The sequence below is a fragment of the Sceloporus occidentalis genome, unplaced genomic scaffold (genome assembly GCF_023333645.1).
Source record: "Sceloporus occidentalis isolate IW3139 unplaced genomic scaffold, rSceOcc1.0.p SCAF_193, whole genome shotgun sequence".
NCBI lineage: Eukaryota > Metazoa > Chordata > Lepidosauria > Squamata > Phrynosomatidae > Sceloporus > Sceloporus occidentalis.
The window spans coordinates 841363-861244 of record NW_028317173.1 but is presented as its reverse complement, the minus strand read 5'-3'; the positions used below and the strand labels follow the sequence as shown (position 1 = coordinate 861244).

Below are 19882 nucleotides of genomic sequence, written 5' to 3'. Positions count from 1 at the left end.
TATTAGCATGCATTACTGATCACAATATTTTCGGAAGGATTGGTATTATGGACAAAACAAAAATGTCCACTCATTTAAGAGAATTCAGTATATTCTAAAAAAAGTCTTCCAATCCAGAACCGAGCTCCTAAAAGTATACGTCTCCTTATTTTAGTTATCTTGTTAAAGCGCTGAATGCATAGCGCAGCGATCCGTGCAACTGGCGAAATAATAACTTTAAATTTAGCAGCGATCCTCGGTTAGGAACGAGCACCCCGGCTGTATTACACACCGGGCTGGATATACAGCAAGTACAAACCCTATACCTGCAGAGGATACCGCCCGTTATATCGCGTGTAACTGTTCTGGCTATTTAGTTAAGTCACATTTTGTTTGTATGTTACAACTATTTTGTTCTTCAAGTCAAAGATACGACCCTGCGGAGTTCAGCTATTTTATGAATGATCAAAGTAATGAATCACACCATATTTTGACATGTGGAAAGTGGCAGTAAATGTATTTTGATCGGTTTGGACGGAGAATACTTGCAGCTAGGCTAGTGTTTGAATGTTTTAGATATTATTGCTCTATTGATCAATGGACTCGGCTGGGAGAATATATTTAAGGAACTTGCGTGTCCAGTTCAGTACCAACCGCCTTCAGTAAGTATATCCCATCTTATTTATTTTGTATATAATTATAAGCTAGTGGTTACTTCTTGTCCTCCATCTTTTCACCTATTATTGTAATTAGTGGATAGACTGGGAGATGCTTTAAGTTTTTGAGACTACATCTGCTTTAATAAATAAACCACCCTACATCCAGCCTGTGAGACTGGCATTGCGCATCAGTCACAAATTGGTTATACATTACGCTGGGAACAGGGTTACGCATCCCTACACTATCAAAGCTGATCAATGCAATAAAATCAGAACAGCAGTGAAACAGCCCTTTTATATACACCGTAATACACAATTTTTAACCATCATTATACAAAAACATGCCACCGTACTAAACCAGTCATACTAGACATGAGAATTTTAAGAACGAAAAAGGTTCCATAAGATAGAGAGCTAAACCATTCCCGATAAGCTTTTTCGCTAGTAGTAACTTCTAAACTTTCCAAACTGCCGTTATAATTCCCTACTGCACTTGGCAATGAGGCTTTAGGTCTGTTAACTAACAATGGGGCTGCTTTTATACACAGCGTATACAGTTACATGGTATCTGGAGATAAAGTGCATTTTACACAAGTCTGAGGGTAACCGGGCCAGTGAGACTTCCAGGAAAATCTCCCAAGTTCATCATTCATTGCAGAGTAAAGAAAACAGCAGCAAATATTAAGGAACAGCAGGTGATTCACAGAAATCAAACCATAAAGGAGCTTTACACATTGCCCCCGGGGGCTTAACATAGGCTAAGTAACTGTTTGTGCTCTAGGCCCTCCGTATATCCAATGCACCGGAATTAAATCCGGGATGATCAGCAAGAAGCCCTTACCGGACATCAAGGGTGAGCACCCTGTTGGTGAACTGCATCTCCCAGGATATCTGGGCTGCTGGAGGAGGATTACGTGAGTTGCGCTTCACCAACATCTACAAGCTGCTTCTCCTAGGTACACGTTTCCTATTTTTTCCTGACATATGAAACATGCAGCAGTTCGATACAACCTGAATCCCATCTGGCGTATGTCCGTCTTCTTCCCAATCAAAATCCAATCTTGCCCCTTGACAAGGAATATCCCAGTTTGGCCTCGTTGTTGATAAAAGACATTAGTCCGATGTAAGTTTCAATCACCAGTGGCTGTTCTAATACCAGCACCCCATTTGGTCTACCTGGCAGTGGGTTCTCTCGATGGGCTCTCTTCACTGCCTGGATCAACTGCTCCCGAAAGTTTTCCAACTTTAGGACAAAATCCAATGCAACTGTCAGCCAGAAAATCTAAAAGGCTTCCAAAATCTAAAGGTGTTTTATATTGTGAGCACTCCTAGCAAGAATCAGACCAAACCTTTCATTAGGCCAACAGAGAAAAGATGTAGAATCACCAAAACTTTGAGGACTTAAGAGGTCTCTTGGGACCTCTGATGACCTCTTTGGTTATTTGGCTCTACATCTTATTCTGTGTCGGTCAATATAAGGTATCGCCTTCAGCTAAAGATTCCATATTCTCCTGGGCCGGTATAGCTATGTTTATTTCTCTCATTAACTCACCTTGCAGAGAGGGACAATCTTCTCCTCTGCTAGTGCCATTGGATGTTCTGTGAAGGTGGTATATGGCATGTTGGTCGACCAAGGATTCCATTTGTTCATGAAGGACGTATGGCTGCTTTTATTCCAGAGAATACGTATTCCAACACCTTCCCGTCTAAAACAAAACCAGATGCCGCGATCACAGGGGAAGCTAGAAATCTAATTAGAGTGCATGAAGAACGCAGCAATACTATCAATGTTATATGGTTTGATGTAGGAGGCTACGAGGGGATGACAGACAATCTGTTGGACAACGATGGACTTTCGGCCAGTAGCGGGTTACAACTCCCAGACAACATGCTGAAGGTATCATATTTTAAATAGTAACTTTAGGCAGGTTATATTAACTATTCACTGAAGATACCCTACAGACGATCACGGTATAAATAAAAGGAAACATTCATAGAGAAGCATTTGGCTACTAACCTGCTGAGAGACATATGAGGAAATTGAAACTCTCCAACGGAAATGGTATCGATGGCATTGAGCCCCACGCGCACCACCTGCACACACTGCAAGCTGAGGAAGTCATACTTGCAGATCAGGAGGGATCTATCGGTTATCAGGACCAGGCGCTCTTTGTCATTGTTCCAATGATCAACTCTAATGACAAAACGACAGGACAGAAGCAGAACTTGAAATTTATACCAAACTCACACGTAAATCGAGATTTCATTTTTTTTTTCCAACAGAAACCCCCAAAATATAAAAAATTATGTTCTGTTAATTGTTCCTAATTGTGCACCAGAATTAATGTGGTTCTGGTTTGTCAAAAACTGGCCAAAGTTCTCTCATCTCCCACCAGAGCTTTATGAGCTATGGCTACGATGCTGTGGTAACCTATTAATTTAGCCCTTCGAGGGCCAGAGCGGGGGGTGCGATGCATGTGGTTCTTAAAAGGAGCGCGTCCAACGATCTTCTTTTCCTTACTCAGTCAGCAGCCAGACGCTCTGAACGCCTCCATCCTCTGTGGGTGAAACTACCAGACGGATATCATTTACAGCTTGATCAAGAGTTCCAGGCTGCAAAACAAATGTACAGACAAGAAAGCAACGGTCACCCAGTTCATTCCCTACACAGAACATATATATATATATATATATACATACACGGACATGAACATACATATATACGGACGTGAACATAACAACAGAATTGACGCTATAGGACAGACGTTACACACCACAGTCGCATTCCACTTGAATCTGGGCTGGGTCCAGAAGTCTTATTGAGTAACAGTAGCGTCAGCATTTTCCATAACTGGTCCTTTATGCAATATGTTTTATATATATTTTTCCGGGGACGCATACATTTTGTGGTTATGCGTTTGCACTTTTTGTGCCCCACGTGCCATACTCAGTGCCAACTGCTGAAAGATGTTCCATATATTCCCCACCCTTTCAGTGAAGTCATATTCACATTGCATTACGTCTTTTGATTAGACGTTGTGTTGAAGGATCTCCACTATGGTGAAATATACTTCCCTGACGCGCGGCTGCTTGGTGGATATACTCAGGCCTGGACCGGCCCCTGGGCAAACTCCTGGTGAGCCAACAGCGCCACGCCGTCACCGGATCTGCTGATCGGGTGCCGCAGCGTGCCGGCAGCAGCTGGATATCCCCGGCCGCACACCAAAGAACCTTGGCCCGTGGCCGCGCATATCCAACTGTCAGCCGCACTTATGTCATCAGGTGGCCGTTGGCCTTAAGGTTCCATGGCCGCTTCGTCACGCCCTGTATTCACAGAAATTATATGATCGGGTGAAATATTTAGCTCACTCAAGACCACCCTTATTGAAAAACATCCATTTGATAAGATACGCTTTATTCTAGGGTAACAGCACAAGCGATCCGTTGTCTGACAGGAACGGCTTCCAGATATTAGTTATTTATAGCGGCCACTTCAAGGTTATCTAGATCCTTTTCTAATATCTGAAACATTTTCAAAGCAAATCACTGCTTAAGAATAAGTTGTACAGCTCTACGGAATATGATGGTGCTATATAAAACAATAGTAATATAGTTACAATATGTAATGAGATACAATGTATGAAGAAAACAAGGATCGAGCATGGAAAATCTGAATTTAATTAGTAAGGTTTTGTAGAATTAAATTACCCTTGTCTTCCTTCCATGTATACGGGGTGGGCTGCGTATCAAATGACCCCCCCCCCCGCAGGGTTACAGGGTGTACGACCGAGCAATAACCGAGGAAGCCCACCCTCTAACACCGAGCCAGCCTCGGGGCTTTATGGAATAAAAGGAGAGACTCTCACCCTGAATACGAAATACTCCTTGACCCGAGCCTGCAGGGTAGGATTGTGCACGGTAAGGGAGCGCACGGATTGCACGTTACCTCCCGAGGGCATGGGCCCTGCCCCCGCCGTGCTCTTCGCCGGGCTCAGCTGCACCTCCAGAGCTGCCGGGCTCGTATCGGAGTCATTAAACTGCAACATGACAGGTCCGAGCCCCGCCGGATACACCGGTACTGTTTACACCGTACACTTCCGCCTGCAGTCAGCTGTGCCTACCGCGCCCCTGGAACATCACATCCGGCTGCAGAGCGTGTCACGGGCTAGGAACGTACAGCGCCTGGTCTGTCAATGCTAGAAAGCGCGCAAGGCATCATGGTCTTTGTAGTCCTCTATAAGTGTTTCACGCTAAGGCGCCTGGGAGTTGTAGTTCAGCAGCAGCAGTGGTTCTGGACTACTGGCTGCGAGCTGGTGTTTTAAGGCTGGTACAGTGTAAGCAAGGATGCAGAGAACACACCGCAAAAGTTATAAACAAACTGTTTTACCAAAATACACAATTATCTATCACAATCTCACAAGTTGTAAAGCAACTGGCAACAACGTGCCTGCTACACACTGCCGAGTGTTTTACATCATCTCTGATGTCATAGAGCAAGAGAACGACACGAATCCTCCATACCAGCGCACTGCATGCAATGCAAACATAGAGAAATTTCTCTCTCTCTCTATCTATAGTGAGAACCCGGGTATAGGATGCGCATAAAACTGTATAATTTAACGGTTTAACCCTTTATCTGATGTTACATAATGACACATTCTACAGAACGGCTGGCAGCGCATGGAAGGCACGGATCCGTCGGTTGACTTTATCCCCGTCGCTAAATACGATCACCAATGGATGAAGAATAAACTGATACTTTAAACCAGATAAATGTGATAGGGGACTGGAACAGGCCATGGAAATAACTGACAGTGGAACTTGCACGGGGAGTGATATCGAGTTGGAAGAATGAAGTGAGGATTATGTCGAAAAGCTATATTTTCAAAATATCCTCCTTAATGGGCTAATTATATCATGAAGAGAACGAGTCTCCTCCTCGAGGACCCTCTAGTTTTAGATTGTGACCTCTTTTTCTAAAATGTCTCCACGTTCGAAATAAACTGTCTGTTTAATCCCTTTAAGTATTTAAATGTTTCTATCACTTCTCCTCTGTCTCCTCTCCAAGCTGGACATATTGATTTAGTAAGTTATAGGAGGACAGAAGGAAGTCACTAAGCGTTTCCACAAATCATTTTAACTTTATTTTAAATCATCAATTAGTACCCCCAACAGACCACTAGATGGCAGCAAACGCCAGCTAACTAAAGAACTATATGAAGAATAGTGTTTGAAATGGTGTAACTGCGACACTTACATGGTGGTTACTTAATTACCCTTAACAGAGTTATTCATCACTTTTATTATGTATTAATTAATAGTGCCATCATAGTCTGCAGCGCTGTACAGTGGGTAACGATTCATGTGAAATGCCTTTCTATGCTCTATACCTATTGCCCCATTTGCCCTAAGTGTCCCTATTAATTACTAGGCTTCCAGCGAAGCCATTGAGGTGTGATCGGTTCCACCATCTCTCAGCCCCCTTCCACCCACCGCCCATCCCTTTCCCAGTTCATTGACTGGCCTAGGACGATTAGGTCCAGGGGGGGAAGGCGGTCCCCGAGCTACAAAAGTGGACGACACACCGTCCTCCTGTCTGTCCCTCCGCTTGTCTCGTCTGTCCTTCTGCTGCGCTCCTGTTCAATGATCTGTTTACAAAACTGGCCCATTTACTCTATGAAGGCTAGGCAGAGCTGGCACAAAATATAAAATTATTTCCTCTTATTGTCCCTAAAATAGTCAAAATTTTCCAATAACTCAAGGTAATAAAGTTTTTAATCACGCCACAAAGGTACTGCTCCCAGGGTCATTATGTTGCAGGTATATTTTCCATAAAAATCCGAAAACGTCAAAATGGTTGTTTATTGGCTTATCCGGTCCCTTTAATTTACATTTTCTGTGAAAATAAGTCGAATCCTTTAGCAGGAGATTGGGAGGAATTTCCGCCGGTGTTAATGACAGCGTATAGTTCGATTTCCCACACAGCTGACAAGTTGACATGTTTCATTCCATGCGCCCAAACTAAACGGACTTTAATTTTACTCCTGCAATGTGATGTATCGAACAGATACATATCTGACTCCGTAATATCCATTTCACTAAAATGTCACGCTGTGGTACCCAGCATTACAAACAGAAATCCATTTACATTTTTTCCACACAAGAAGACACCGATTTCATCCTTTTATGCTGAACGGAAGAGACTGACATTTTTATAATTGAATACGTTGATTACATTTAATGGGGGAAAAAAAAACCTGTGTTTTATTTCACAAATAGACACGTGTTTCCGCCGCGGCAAACCCAGAAAACTCAATCACGGAAAAACGCTTTCACATCGCTTTTAGACGATTGCCTATCCCCGAGGCTGTATATTTACGCGAGACAGGCTGTTTGTTACCGGCCCGGATTTATTTACTGGACTAGACAGAAAAAAATATTGAGAAATCCACATATATCTGTATATATATATATATATATATATATATATATATATATACAACTAAAACAGGGGAATAAAATAGACGCCGGCACTTTAAGGCCAATGGCTGATAAATGACATAAGTGCGGGCACCGGCTGGATACATTCAGGCATTTAAATATTAAATATTTCCAAAGGGATATGACGTTACAGGCTCCAAGAGCCACAACAAAATGTCTTGAATCATTTCTGAGTGTGGTGGGATTATATTTGTGTCAGGAGATGAGTTCGGTCTTGGGATTTTACGTGGTGACTTTAGCCGTGGGTTGAAAACAAATCACTCGTTATCAAAGGGTTAATGTGTGTAATAAAAGCGTACGTCTTGCTGTGTTTGCAAGTTGCGTAATCACACATGTAATATTAATTAGGCCTCAGAGTTCCACTGATCATTAAGAGAGAGTACAATCGTTACATACACTACCGTTCAAAAGTTTGGGGTCACCGAGCTGTTTTCATGGAAAACAAGTAAATTTCTAGCTGTAACAAAATTACAAAAGGGTTTTCTCAACTTAATCTTGGATTAGCGAACACAACGTGCCATTGGAACACAGGAGTGATGGGAGTGATAAAGGGCCATTGGAACACAGGAGTGATGGGAGTGATGAAGGGCCATTGGAACACAGGAGTGATGGGAGTGATAAAGGGCCATTGGAACACAGGAGTGATGGGAGTGATAAAGGGCCATTGGAACACAGGAGTGATGGGAGTGATAAAGGGCCATTGGAACACAGGAGTGATGGGAGTGATAAAGGGCCATTGGAACACAGGAGTGATGGGAGTGATAAAGGGCCTCTGTACCCCTATGAAGAGATTCCATTAAAAATCAGCTGTTTCCGGCAACAATAGTAATTTACAACATTAACCCCATCTGTGCCGGATTTCTGATCCATTTCGTGTCATTTTAATGGACAAAATGCGCGTTTCTTTCAAAAACACAGACATTTCTAAGTGTGCAAAACCCACAACCTCACGGCACGCCTTTTAAACTCAACATAGACATTATTCCAGCTGAAGAACTGCCACGGATAAAGCGTCTGTGTATTAGAGTTAACTTGAGGAGGGCCGACGTATTTTCGCAGCGTGACCCCATACGGCATAGCTTTGCCACTCGGCAGACTTCGGCAGATTCCGACCCAGAATCGGAGAAAACTCAAAGCTGTGTCAACAGAGAATAAAAATATGGTGGGGTTTCTGTACGTTTAAAGGTCTGCAACATACCCCTGCGTCCCGTGGATGCTCTTTGAGCTGCGTTATAACTCTGGCAGCGCTCTTGTGCTTGTTGGAAGCTTAAAAAATGCATGATTTCTGCTTTTTTTTTTTTTTAACAAGAGCCCCAGCAATCAAAGACTGGATTTCATGCAGTAATCATTCCCAGGCGCAGCTTAAAATATGTTATTTGAACTACTTGTGTTGCGTAGACGTCCCAAAAACGTGTTCTGAGCAAGCAGAATTTCGAGCCAAACCCGTAACAATGTAGTTAATGAGGATCACAGGTGCGATTTCTCACCGTGCCGAGTACAAAACCTAAATAAAACCGAAAAATATTCTTAAAGGCAACATGCGCTTCGCGTGAAGAGGTATCCATGTTTACAGAACAAACACAAGGACGTTTGCAGAAAACTTGATACCTTTTTACTTTGTCCAGCAAATGATATCATTATTCGAGTATAAAGTAGTTTTACTTCTAAAGGTAAAGTTAAACCAACTAAGAAACTTATCGGGGACTGGGCTGGACTGGTGATGGTGGGGTGGTCCTTGCACTTTAAGGCCATGGCCACCCGATGGGGTAAGTAAGACTAGATGGGCCAAATGGATCTTATCTGCCTACCTGGGAACTTTGCGGGACGCGGCCAAGACTACCCATTGACGTCAATGGGTGTTCTCCATATAAAGGAGAAATGGGTGGAGAGTGTGGGGTGTCAAGATCCCGCTCCCGCGAATCTGGATTCCAAGGGCCTCTAATGGTCCAAGAGAAGATGGAGTCTTCAGCTGAAGGGGACACCTTTTATTGGACCACCATAAAAATAGCACATATAGTCACTAAAGCTATAAGAGTTTGTGGAGGGAACCTAATGTCTAGGTTTCAAAAAGTACAAAATGATATGGAAAAGTTAATTTAGAAAAAGGATAAAGTGTTTCGTTAGCCATGTATGAAAATGCGTGTCTGTGACGGTGAGCCAGCCCGGGAATATATTTTTATATAAACCTTTGGCCCAATCAATTGAGTTTTTGGTGTAAAAATCAATACCCATTTAAGAGCCCTTTAGATAACTATTGCTGCAGCTGCGACGGCAACGAAATCAGTATTTCTTCAAACCCGTTTTAAATCACATACAATAAATAAATATATATATATATATATACTGTATACAGAACCTTTCAAAAGTTTGGGGTCTCTTGGAAATCTCCTTGTTTTTTAATCAAAAGCTATTTTTTTTTATTAAAATAACACTATATGGATCAGCGATACAGCGCAGACGGGGTTAATGCTGTAAATGTATAGGTAAATATGCATTTGAAATGTTTTGTAGATGTAGGTAGAGAAGACAAAATGTATGTCTGACGGAATAAAAAAAATGCCTAAGGGGATTGGTCCCTGGGTCTCAACTCCTTTGTGAGTTTTACTTTACTGAGATGGTGGTAGATAAGTAGAGCAAGCTTCCAGCAGAAGTGGTAGAGGGTAATACAGTGAGGGGGTTTAAACATGCATGGAATAGGCATAGGGTTCCTGAATCTAAGACGAGACCAACGACTGATAAAGGTTTTAGTGTTTAGATCAGGAAAAATAGGCAGACTATATGGGGCCTAATGGTTAAAATGATATGTTTCTGCATTGAATGTCCTTATCTAGAAGTCAAATAAATCAGGAAAACGAACACCTAGGGTCTCAGTGGATCGAGATGGCCAGGAGCTCGATATGATGGCGTCCACGCAAAAACACGACTAAATGAAATAACACAAGAGGGGAATATTAGCCACTTTGATATAATATACAACAAAAATATAATCAACATGAACAGTCCAATTAAAGAACATACAGAATAGATAAAACATAAAACAAATTCCTGCACAAACTATTTATTTCATCCCTGACCTGGTACGGTAAAGAGAGACATTCAGGGCCAAGATGCCATATAGAACCGTCATATAGCGAAACACCCTAATATACAGGCAGCGGAGCAGGGAAAACGTGTTATTACTGGAACGCAGTAAGAGAAAGTGGTCATTCCTACCTAATTCTACATAAATAAAGTAAAAGAAATATTAAATAAAATATTATATATATTTTAAGGGACATCATACAATCTATAACGGGTACATATTAGCGGCAGGAGAAAATCTTCCCCTACGCACATTATTTGATATGATTAAGGACGGGTAAGCTAGTTTCATTTCCGTATAATGACATAAAACCATAAATGTGCTGTGGCTGATATAATTTACTCTTCCGTATAAAGAAATAGATAGTCATGCTTTATGGCTGGACATCTGTTCATTCTTCAGTCAGTTAAACAGACTGATTTGGGGGGGGGGGGGGTGAAAGAATTGTGCAACTTAACACAAAATGAGCCGGAATACATAGTTTTTGGTTAACAGGAGACACCAGCCATCATATAAACTTTAATGCATATATATGATATCTGAGGATCCCCCTTTACATTGCTGTGCGGACCCCCTTTCACCGAGCACAGCTCCTGATTCCTTTGCCCACATGGTATACAACGCCGGCATGTTACGTTTTTATGCCTGTGTAGCGTGTGGCCAGGGTCAGTGAGAGTTCCGGGGGGAGCATTCATGAGACCCCCCCATTCATTAGTGCAGAAAGCACTCCCTGCTTTAAGTGGCATGAAAACAGGACCACGAAGGAATGAGGGCTTCCACTAAAATTTAGGTATTTTTCTTTTAAGCAGGTTAAAGAATGTATATAAAAAAAGCTTACAAAGTTCCTTAAACCCCATTGTTTGTTGGTGAGACATTAAACTGTCTATGTAGAGTCATGACATAAAACTTATTATTATAACTTTTATTAGGGTAAAATCCAACATTTCTAGCAACAGAAGCTTCCCTTTTAATCATCACCTTGAAGCCGAGGGTGTCTTCTGTTTTCATTCCAGTAGGCGAGACCACTGTCATTAACTATGGATGAGCCAAGATAAATGGCCACTTCCTTACAAAGGGAACTGCCAAGAGCCGATACACCAAAAAACTAACTTGGCACCGTCCAAGGAAAAACACGCCACTCAAGCCAACAGATCCTGCCCCACGGCTAAGTCAGGTTGAATGTCACCTTCAAGGTTTATGCCCCATTAGATTGACCTCCCTATATTAAGGCTCTGCCTTAAGCAGCATGCCGGCTTCTTCGAAGGAATGAAATGCAATAAAATAATGGGCAAGAATGAGCATCCCAATCTGATCAAGACGGATTCTCTCAATGGGTTCTGGATTAAGAAAGACGATCGGTTGTCTTTAAACTTACTGATTAATCAGTGGCATTTTGCCATCAAACAGAAACATTCTGCTGATGATAAGTTATTTAATTTTTAATATGATCGATGGCGTCTGTGTGTGTAGCATCAGCTCTAGGAAGCTACGTGCCATAGGTGGTTAAAGGGCATCTTGGACAATGATGCTTTTAATGGTCGCTGGGTATTTTAGACTTTCCAGGTACCGGAGAAATAGGAAAAAACAAACATGGAAACTGACGATGTTCTCCATTGATTTACAATACTTTGGTGGTTGGTTGGTTCATCTGGATCTGTTTGTTGGGAGTATTTTTGTGAATTTTTACCAATTTTAGAGTATTTACTGAGTAATGTGATATGCACCAGTGAAGCAAGAGTATGCGATACAATGGAGTTGGGACTAAATCAGTTTAGTAGCATGAACTTGTAAAGAAGTGCAAGTGCAGTGGGTAAGTAGAACAGCCTACCAGTAGGTGTGGTTGAGGCTAAAACATTAAGGGAATTTATATATGCATTAGTTATTAGATAGAACCTAAGACGAGACCAAGGACTGACTAAGGTCTGAGTCTTTTTACATCATAAAAAATTCAGCAGACGAGACGGGTTTTGCCTGCCATCAAATTCTATGTTAATAACTTGGTCCAAGTGTTATTTATTGTTTGCCACTAATGAAAAAAATAAAAGGAATTTGTATCGGCTTCTTTTACCACCAAATAAATGAATCAATACAAGAGTAAATAAAGCGGGATCAACAAATCCTTTAATAGTCTGATTTTCCTTTCCTTACCAAAGCACAAACATATTCCGTTTCATAATGAGATTTGTTCTTTTTCTACATAGTACGCAGTAATAATACGTCAATCCAGCGCCAAATTGCAAATTCCAACAGATTGTTCGATTTTAATGCGTAATGATAGGATTAAGCAAAACAGTGATACTTTGTATCATTAACCTCTGCTAATTTCTTAGGCTTCAACTGGCTGCCTCTTAGTGCATTGCTAACTTCAATCAACCCAGAGGGTATAATAATAAGGATAAGGATGCGTAATAAAACAGAGATCTGCAGATACAATCCAAAGAATGACTTTAAGTTACTGCAAAAAAAAATAAAAAGAAAAGAAAAAAAGAAAAAAGATTTAAAAAAAACCTAGAAATAAATAATAAATAAAATATCCTATCTCAGGAGGGGGTGTATTTTGTCATCTGCTCTGTGCATTTCTCTTGAGGTTTTCTAAACCCAGGGGGGGTAATCTCTCCTAGAATAATTTATTTTAGAAGTCATTATCTAGAAGCAGCTCTGAGATGCTGCAGGATCATCTTGGTTTACAAACCCCTTTTTCAGACTGGGAGGATAACTGGAAATTGATTTTTTTTTGTTTTTTTGGGGCTGTCTGTGTCTGCAGCAGGCAAAAAGCTAATTATTTGACTGAAGTGAGTGCTAACAGAGAGAGAGGGCTGTGAAAAAGAGAATATCTTTGTAATTTGTCCTGAGGGAGGTGACCTGTCTTTAAAATCCCCTCCTATTTCAGTCTGCTTACTGGTTCCTGTTGGAGGGGGTATGGACTGAGGTTGTTGGAATGGGGACTGAATCTGATGCTGAACTCCAAGACATACACAGGAGTTCCTTACAGAAAGGACAGCAGCAGTTTATCCATTCACTGGATCTCTCTTTCACATCAAAACAGGGACAATGAAAAACAGATGCCTGAGCACATTTTCTGAGTGTTACTGGTAACTTCTTTTATTATTTCCCCCCCCCCCCCAAACTTAACAGACTGCACAATGCTTTCTTCTTTCTCAAAGGAAACAAAAACATACATTTTTTTTAAAGACACTTTTTATGTGATCCAAGTATAACCTCCTAGCAATTCCACATGAAACCCCAAAGAAGAGATTAAACAGAAAAAAAAAATATCACATTTTGGAGAAGCTACAGTCTTTTGCAGCCTAAAGGGAGAGAGAGAAAAAAAGAAGAAAAATCTGAATTTCATGTAAAAGCCTAAGAAAAAAGGGGGATCATGTTACTTGCAAAGTTGCTGCAGATCGTTGGATTTTTGCTAGCTTTTAATTCAATGAGAAGATGTACAGCCACAGATGGGGTGAAGCTGCAATCATACATGTAAGTGTATTTAATGGCATGTCCCAGGGGTCTAAAAATGTGCATTTCTTCATTATATCCTATGTGATGATCTGTCAGTGATCGATAGAGAGATAGATAGATAGATAGATAGGTGGATAGATAGATAGATAGATAGATAGATAGATAGATAGATAGATAGATAGATAGATCCTGGATACATTGTATCTGCTTGTAGATTAATTGTTTCCTTTCAGCTGGATCTGTTTGTAAACATGTATCTTCTGCATGGTGCCCATCCAGAGAGTTAATGGAGAGAAGGGATCTTTGGAGAGGGTAGAGGGGTCTCCTGAATAGTGGGGGGGAAAAGATAAAATAAATGGTTAGGAAAAAGCAGCTACTGTAACCAAGGCAATTGCAGAGATAGAATGACTTATTTCAGGAAGGAAACTGTGGTTCTTTTCTCCTTTCGCTGTATGTCTCCCCCTCTCTCTCGCTCCTGGCCACTTAGAAATACAATTAAAAGCTTAAGGAGTGGGACATCCCAGATAATCCACATGTTCTTTATGGGAAATAAAGATAGCAATATTTTTTTAATCGTCCACAGAAGACTTCAGCATCAGAAGGAAAGTCTATTAATCCTATCAAACTTGGGTTGCTGTACTTCTTTGATTTGATGTTCTGCAGAAATAAGAGGATTTCACTTTTTCTGTATTTCGCCTTTAAAAATTACATTTTAAAGTGTAATTAATCTTTATGATGCGGGCTTCTGTTTACTTCAATGTGAGTTATGTATATACTTTTTCTTTTTTCCCCCTATAAACTTATCTAATGCTGTATTGTGACACCTATTTATAATTGTGACATCCGTATCCTTCATCAATCTCAATTATCTCCTCAAATACAAATATTTAACCGTACGCATAGGGGATTCATAGCGTGCGAATTGATGTGTGTCATTCAGGCGATTTAACATTAAGTCATGCTGTGTTACTGGGCATTTACATACAAATGTGACTTGGGTGATGTGGTGTCAGATAGCATTACGTGTAAATGAGTAATGCAGTATCATTATCATCAATGGCACGTGTCCCACTGAATTTGTATACTGATAAGGACAAAAATGTGCTTCCAAGAATTCCATAAAACACTCTTTTTTTTTTACTTTAAATCATAACAGGGTGATTAACTAGATACCCAGTCTGGGTTTCAGAACTTGACTTGGTCATATGTGATTAGGACATTGGGACATGTCACCACGGCAGGCTTGGGCACCTTGTTCTTGCCACAATGGCTTCTACTATAATGATCCCCAGGGATAAACAAGCCAAAGATGGGCAACCTGTAACCTCTAACATTTCACCTGTAGCTCGTATATATCTCAACCAGCAAGCTAAGGATGATGAGAATCGCTGTCGACCAACAGATCAAAGTTCATAAGTCACCAAATAAACCTGTATAAACTTCTGTATTGTTCTTTATTCGTCCTTCCTTCCTTCCACTTAAACAGTAAGGTATAGCATACTATAGAATAAACTCAGAGTAACATAATTATTAAATAGGTATAATAAAGTAATAATAAAATGTTAATAATGGGCCTGGCGATCTGACTGGAAGCACCAGGTTCTTGCACATTCAGTACACTGGCCAACATTCAGGGAATGTCTCAAACGTCTCGGTCCTGATCAAAGTTCAACATTTTCTAATCATTATCATCCCATTGTCATCATCAGATGACGTGGATATTATCTCTGACTTCATCATCTCTCCATTACCTATTAGTATCTGCTTCTGGAGACCTGCACAGAACATAAATATTAATAAATATTGACTGCAGAAATTATACTTATGTGTCTGAAGATATTTAAGGAATGTGAGTGTTTTACTGGCTTTTACACATCACGAGTTTTTATGTTCAAAAACATTTTTTTAAAAAAAAGGTTTAAAAAACAGGTGTCTGTTATTGGTGGTTATGAATGGAATTTTTGTTTAAGGGAGATTTCAAAGAGCCCGTATGTGTAATCTTTAACAATGTAGATGCAGATCGGTGTTAGGAAGTGAATGAACATGCATGCAACTTTTCAAGATACACTTGGACATTTTAAGGAAGCAGCTGGCACTTTTGAAATTACACGCTGCTTTCTCTGATAGACCAACTTTGTACACACATGATCTGGTCAGCGGCGATCACTTAAGATTCATGCAGTGAGACACTGGCTTCAAACCTAGATTAATATAGAGGGTCTCAACAAGGTCTCCTTTGCCAGCCTGGGGTTAATATGAGCTTAATTACTGCACAAGCAGTTACATAGGGCTGCTGTAGCAGATCACCAGGAAGGCAGAATTTAGACAAAAATGGGGAAATAGCAATGACTGTTGTAGCTTCGATTCCCCGGCCTAGGCTTAACTCCCCATTAAAAACCCCCCAATAATGACACCGCACACCATAAATATGGATGAGAAAAGGCCACAGCCAATTTTATTTATTAGAGTCATTGTCACGCCAAAACCTGAAACAATAAACATCGGTGCGTTAACAAGGACAATGACTCAAACACCAACATGTAAATATATACAATAAACACCCAAGCTTGCCAAGCAATCCAGGTACCATAACCAAATGCCACTTAAGGAAGGGACATACCCAGATGCCCCCACCCTGACCTGAGGTTCCAGCACTGACAGCCAAGAACCTCCCACCAGATGTTACCAACCATTCACTTACCACCACATTAACCCCCTGGATACCTGGCAAGCTGCCGCCCCACAGACTGTGACAAACGACACAAACCTTCAAACAAAACAAAAAGGGAGGGAGGGTGGGACACGCAACCAGGTAAGCTAACCACAAAAAATGCTTCCTGAGCCCGGGAAAGCAGCCACTTATATAATCTACCCCCAACTCCACCCCCGAAATTCCCGCCAAAAAGCCTACCCCTCCTCCGCACAACAGTCAAGGCCCACTATAGCCCATGCTGGCCCCCCCGTGGGCATCAGTCTTTCAATTAGCTGAACATTCTCTGCACCTTTACACTACATGGTATATCATTGTTAGAAGGAACACCAGAACTCACACATCACTGAAAACCGGTGGTTAATTTATGGAGATTTATTTTTCCCAGTTCAAAAATAGAACATTATCACCCAGCACTCAATTTCAAAGTTACGTTTATTCCACCACGAGCGGCAAGGTTTCGATCTGTTTCAAGCCATCCCGTAGCATGAGCGGAACACGGCCACTCATGGAATAAACGTCACTTTGAAACTAATACACTTGGCAAACTCTCTCTGTATTTACTTCAATCTTTGTTTTAAACCCCAACATCCTTTGCATGAAAAATAGACATCTACTGAATTAATACCATTGACAACCCTCAATTGTGCCTTTACAGATTAATTCCACCCACAAGGGCAGTTTAGAACCAAAATGAATTCGTCACACACATCTTTTTATTTGAATTTTGAATATTGAGGTATCTCTTGAGGTTCTCCTTAAATATAAAGGAGTCCCAGGCATGGACCTCCTGGCTCAATGAAGATAGCAGGTTTATTGTTGGAGTGAGAGGAGGTGGTGGGTTTGGATCTTAAGATTGCCTTCCCTGGAGCAAGAGCTCCAGTCTTCTTAATTAAGTCTCTAGCCAGTTGCGATGCATAAAAATCTTGCCCCTTCTTTCCGAGAAGGAGGTCTAACCTGGAATTCACAGCAAAGCTCAGAAGCCACAAAGAAATACGTCTTCTTTGTGGCTTCTGAGCTTTGCTGTGAATTCCAGGTTAGACCTCCTTCTCGGAAAGAAGGGGCAAGATTTTTATGCATCGCAACTGGCTAGAGACTTAATTAAGAAGACTGGAGCTCACTCCATAAGTGTTTCGTCATGATTACTGGGCTTTTCTTCACATTGGGACCCGCGCTTTGTTGGATTTCTTGCCAAAAGGACATCTGACTCACGTCGCACTTCCAGACTACCTTTAGGGGTAGGATTAGTTTGAGGGTCTGATGAAGGTTTTTTCCACTCTAATTGCCAGTGAGCGGAAACTTGAGACTCAACTGAGAAAGGATTCACCATAGGACTGACTATTTACATGTTTCTCTCCTTTTTTTTGGCTGTAGTTTTTATATTAACACTTAATTGAAAATAAGAAACATACATTCTAAATGTCTTTTACACAAATGTGAGAATCAGGGGGTAATCTGGAATATAAAAGCCCGCCAGGTTATAGACGTGGTTTATGGTGTTAGTTATACTTGTTACATGACTCACATGTAGCCATTTGGAAAGTACCCAGTTCATAATACTATTTCTTATTCATAACAGTAAATCACAATTTCGTTTTTTTGAGCTCTAATTACCTACTTTAGGTTTGAATTCAGTTCAAGGGTTTTGTTTTTACATTTGGAGTTTAATTAGGTGGGTGTTATTCGATCATTTGATGGAATTCTAAAAATCCCAACATGATATAAATACAACGATAAGCTACAACATTATCGCCACCTGCCTAATATTGTGGAGGTCCCCCTTTTGCCAGCAAAACAGCCCTGACCCGTCGAGGCATGGACTCCACTAGGCCTCTGAAGGTCTGCTGTGGTGTCTGGCAACAAGACGTTAGCAGCAGATCCTTTAAGTCCTGTAAGTACCTGATGTTTGTAAAAGAAAGATGGACTCATCCTTCAAGGGAGGAATACTAGCAGGTCTTGTAACTTCTACTGGGCAAGAGGGGCAGTCGCCGCAAGTGCTGCAAGGCATGGGGTGCGCTTCCACTTCCAGTAGTGGATATGATGTCAGCAAGAAGTGTGACCTCAGATCCTGCCTATGGCACCATGAACCCTGTAATACCTTTCATAACACCGATTCGTGCTTTGCTTGGGTCTTTGCGTACATTCTATGCGACGTCTGGTTAGAAGCTGTTTCCAGATATAGCTTGCAAAGCCTTTGTGATACACCGTCTCTTTTATGTCCACATCGAGTATTAATAACAGCAATCTTGCTCTCAGATAAAAATTCCTTCTAAAAAAAAAATATTCTTTGTGGTTTGAAAAAAAAAGAATGTTGAAAGATCGCAGTTACTGCAGCTTGTATGCGAAGCACAAAGCACTGTCGTTATTTACTATTGAAAGACTGCTACTGCACAAACATGTTCTAATCAGGAATCACGCTGGAGGTATGTGGTTTGCGTGATATCAGTATAATTATATATATAATTATAACTGTTATTTGTGAAATGCCAAAATGTTTTCTTAGTACAGTAAATACGTTGAAAAGAGCGTATAAAACATTTGAATTCCCAAGGTCAGGGGAACACAGCGTCTAGAGGACCAATTCTGATAAATAATTCAAGGAAAGGGACATAGGACGCAGAATTTATGGTAGAGACATAACCAAATGTAAGCAGGGATGGAATTCTTTCTTGGTTACATTAAAGGAGAAGAAACAAACTATTCAGTAAAGTGGATCAAAGGTATATGAAAATCTAAAAGACTACCCCTTTAATCTCTACAAAACACCAACGACTGCATTGTGATGGTCCTTCAGGTTCATCTTTTCTCTGTGTACATACATTTACCAGAAGATCAAACCTGGTAGCAAAATATCCCTTTATATATAGACCAGGGTGATAAATGGAGCAGGATACAGAGCAGAAGGGAGATGGGCAGATAGAAAGGGTAAGAGGGAGAAAAGAAATGGAGAATGGGCAGATAGAAGGGGGTAAGATGGAGAAAAGAAATGGAGATGGGCAGATAGAAGGGGGTAAAATGGAGAAAAGAAATGGAGATGGGCAGATAGAAGGGGGTAAAATGGAGAAAAGAAATGGAGATGGGCAGTAGGGGTAAAATGGAGAAAAGGGAAAAAACTGGACATATTGGATGAACAAGATGAAGACCAGATGGTCTCAGACGGTCAGATGATAGGAGAGTAAGATGGAGGAGAGATAGAGAGAAAGGAAGCAAGAAGGATGAAAAAAAAGAAATAAGAAAGGGCAGATAGGAGAGGCATGATGGAGGAGAGAATGGCAGATATAAAGTGAAGGAATAACAGAATAAGTCAGGGAGAGTCAATGAAGGAAAAAAAGAAAAAACTAGCTAAGGACTCAGGAAATTGAGTTGAATGAAATAGTAATATCGTAAAAGTTGTAGGTTAATAGAAAATAAGGGATATAAGGAACAGAAGGGCAAAAACATGGTATATGAGTGACAAATAGATCCAAAAATACATTTTGGTATTTGATG

At 40.8% G+C, this 19882-nt stretch overlaps 2 protein-coding genes across 2 annotated transcripts in view; one reads left to right on the top strand and one right to left on the bottom strand.

Moving 5' to 3' along the window:
• Nucleotides 1-1686: 1686 nt before the first annotated feature.
• Nucleotides 1687-10851, bottom strand: LOC149278357 (tumor protein p63-regulated gene 1-like protein). Its single transcript, XM_089502101.1, has 8 exons — nt 10803-10851; nt 8091-8275; nt 4677-4716; nt 4505-4584; nt 3160-3251; nt 2656-2832; nt 2191-2344; nt 1687-1881 (listed from the first exon to the last, which is right to left on the bottom strand). The coding sequence occupies exons 1-8, from the start codon at nt 10849-10851 to the stop codon at nt 1687-1689; spliced, it is 972 nt and encodes a 323-aa protein (XP_089358227.1).
• An 8515-nt stretch (nt 10852-19366) lies between these two features.
• The window catches only part of LOC149278356 (uncharacterized), a 129220-nt gene continuing 128704 nt past the window's right edge, over nt 19367-19882 (top strand). The window contains exon 1 of the mRNA XM_089502100.1: nt 19367-19476. Within this exon, the coding sequence (XP_089358226.1) occupies nt 19367-19476 (110 nt within the window). The remainder of the gene's footprint in view (nt 19477-19882) is intronic.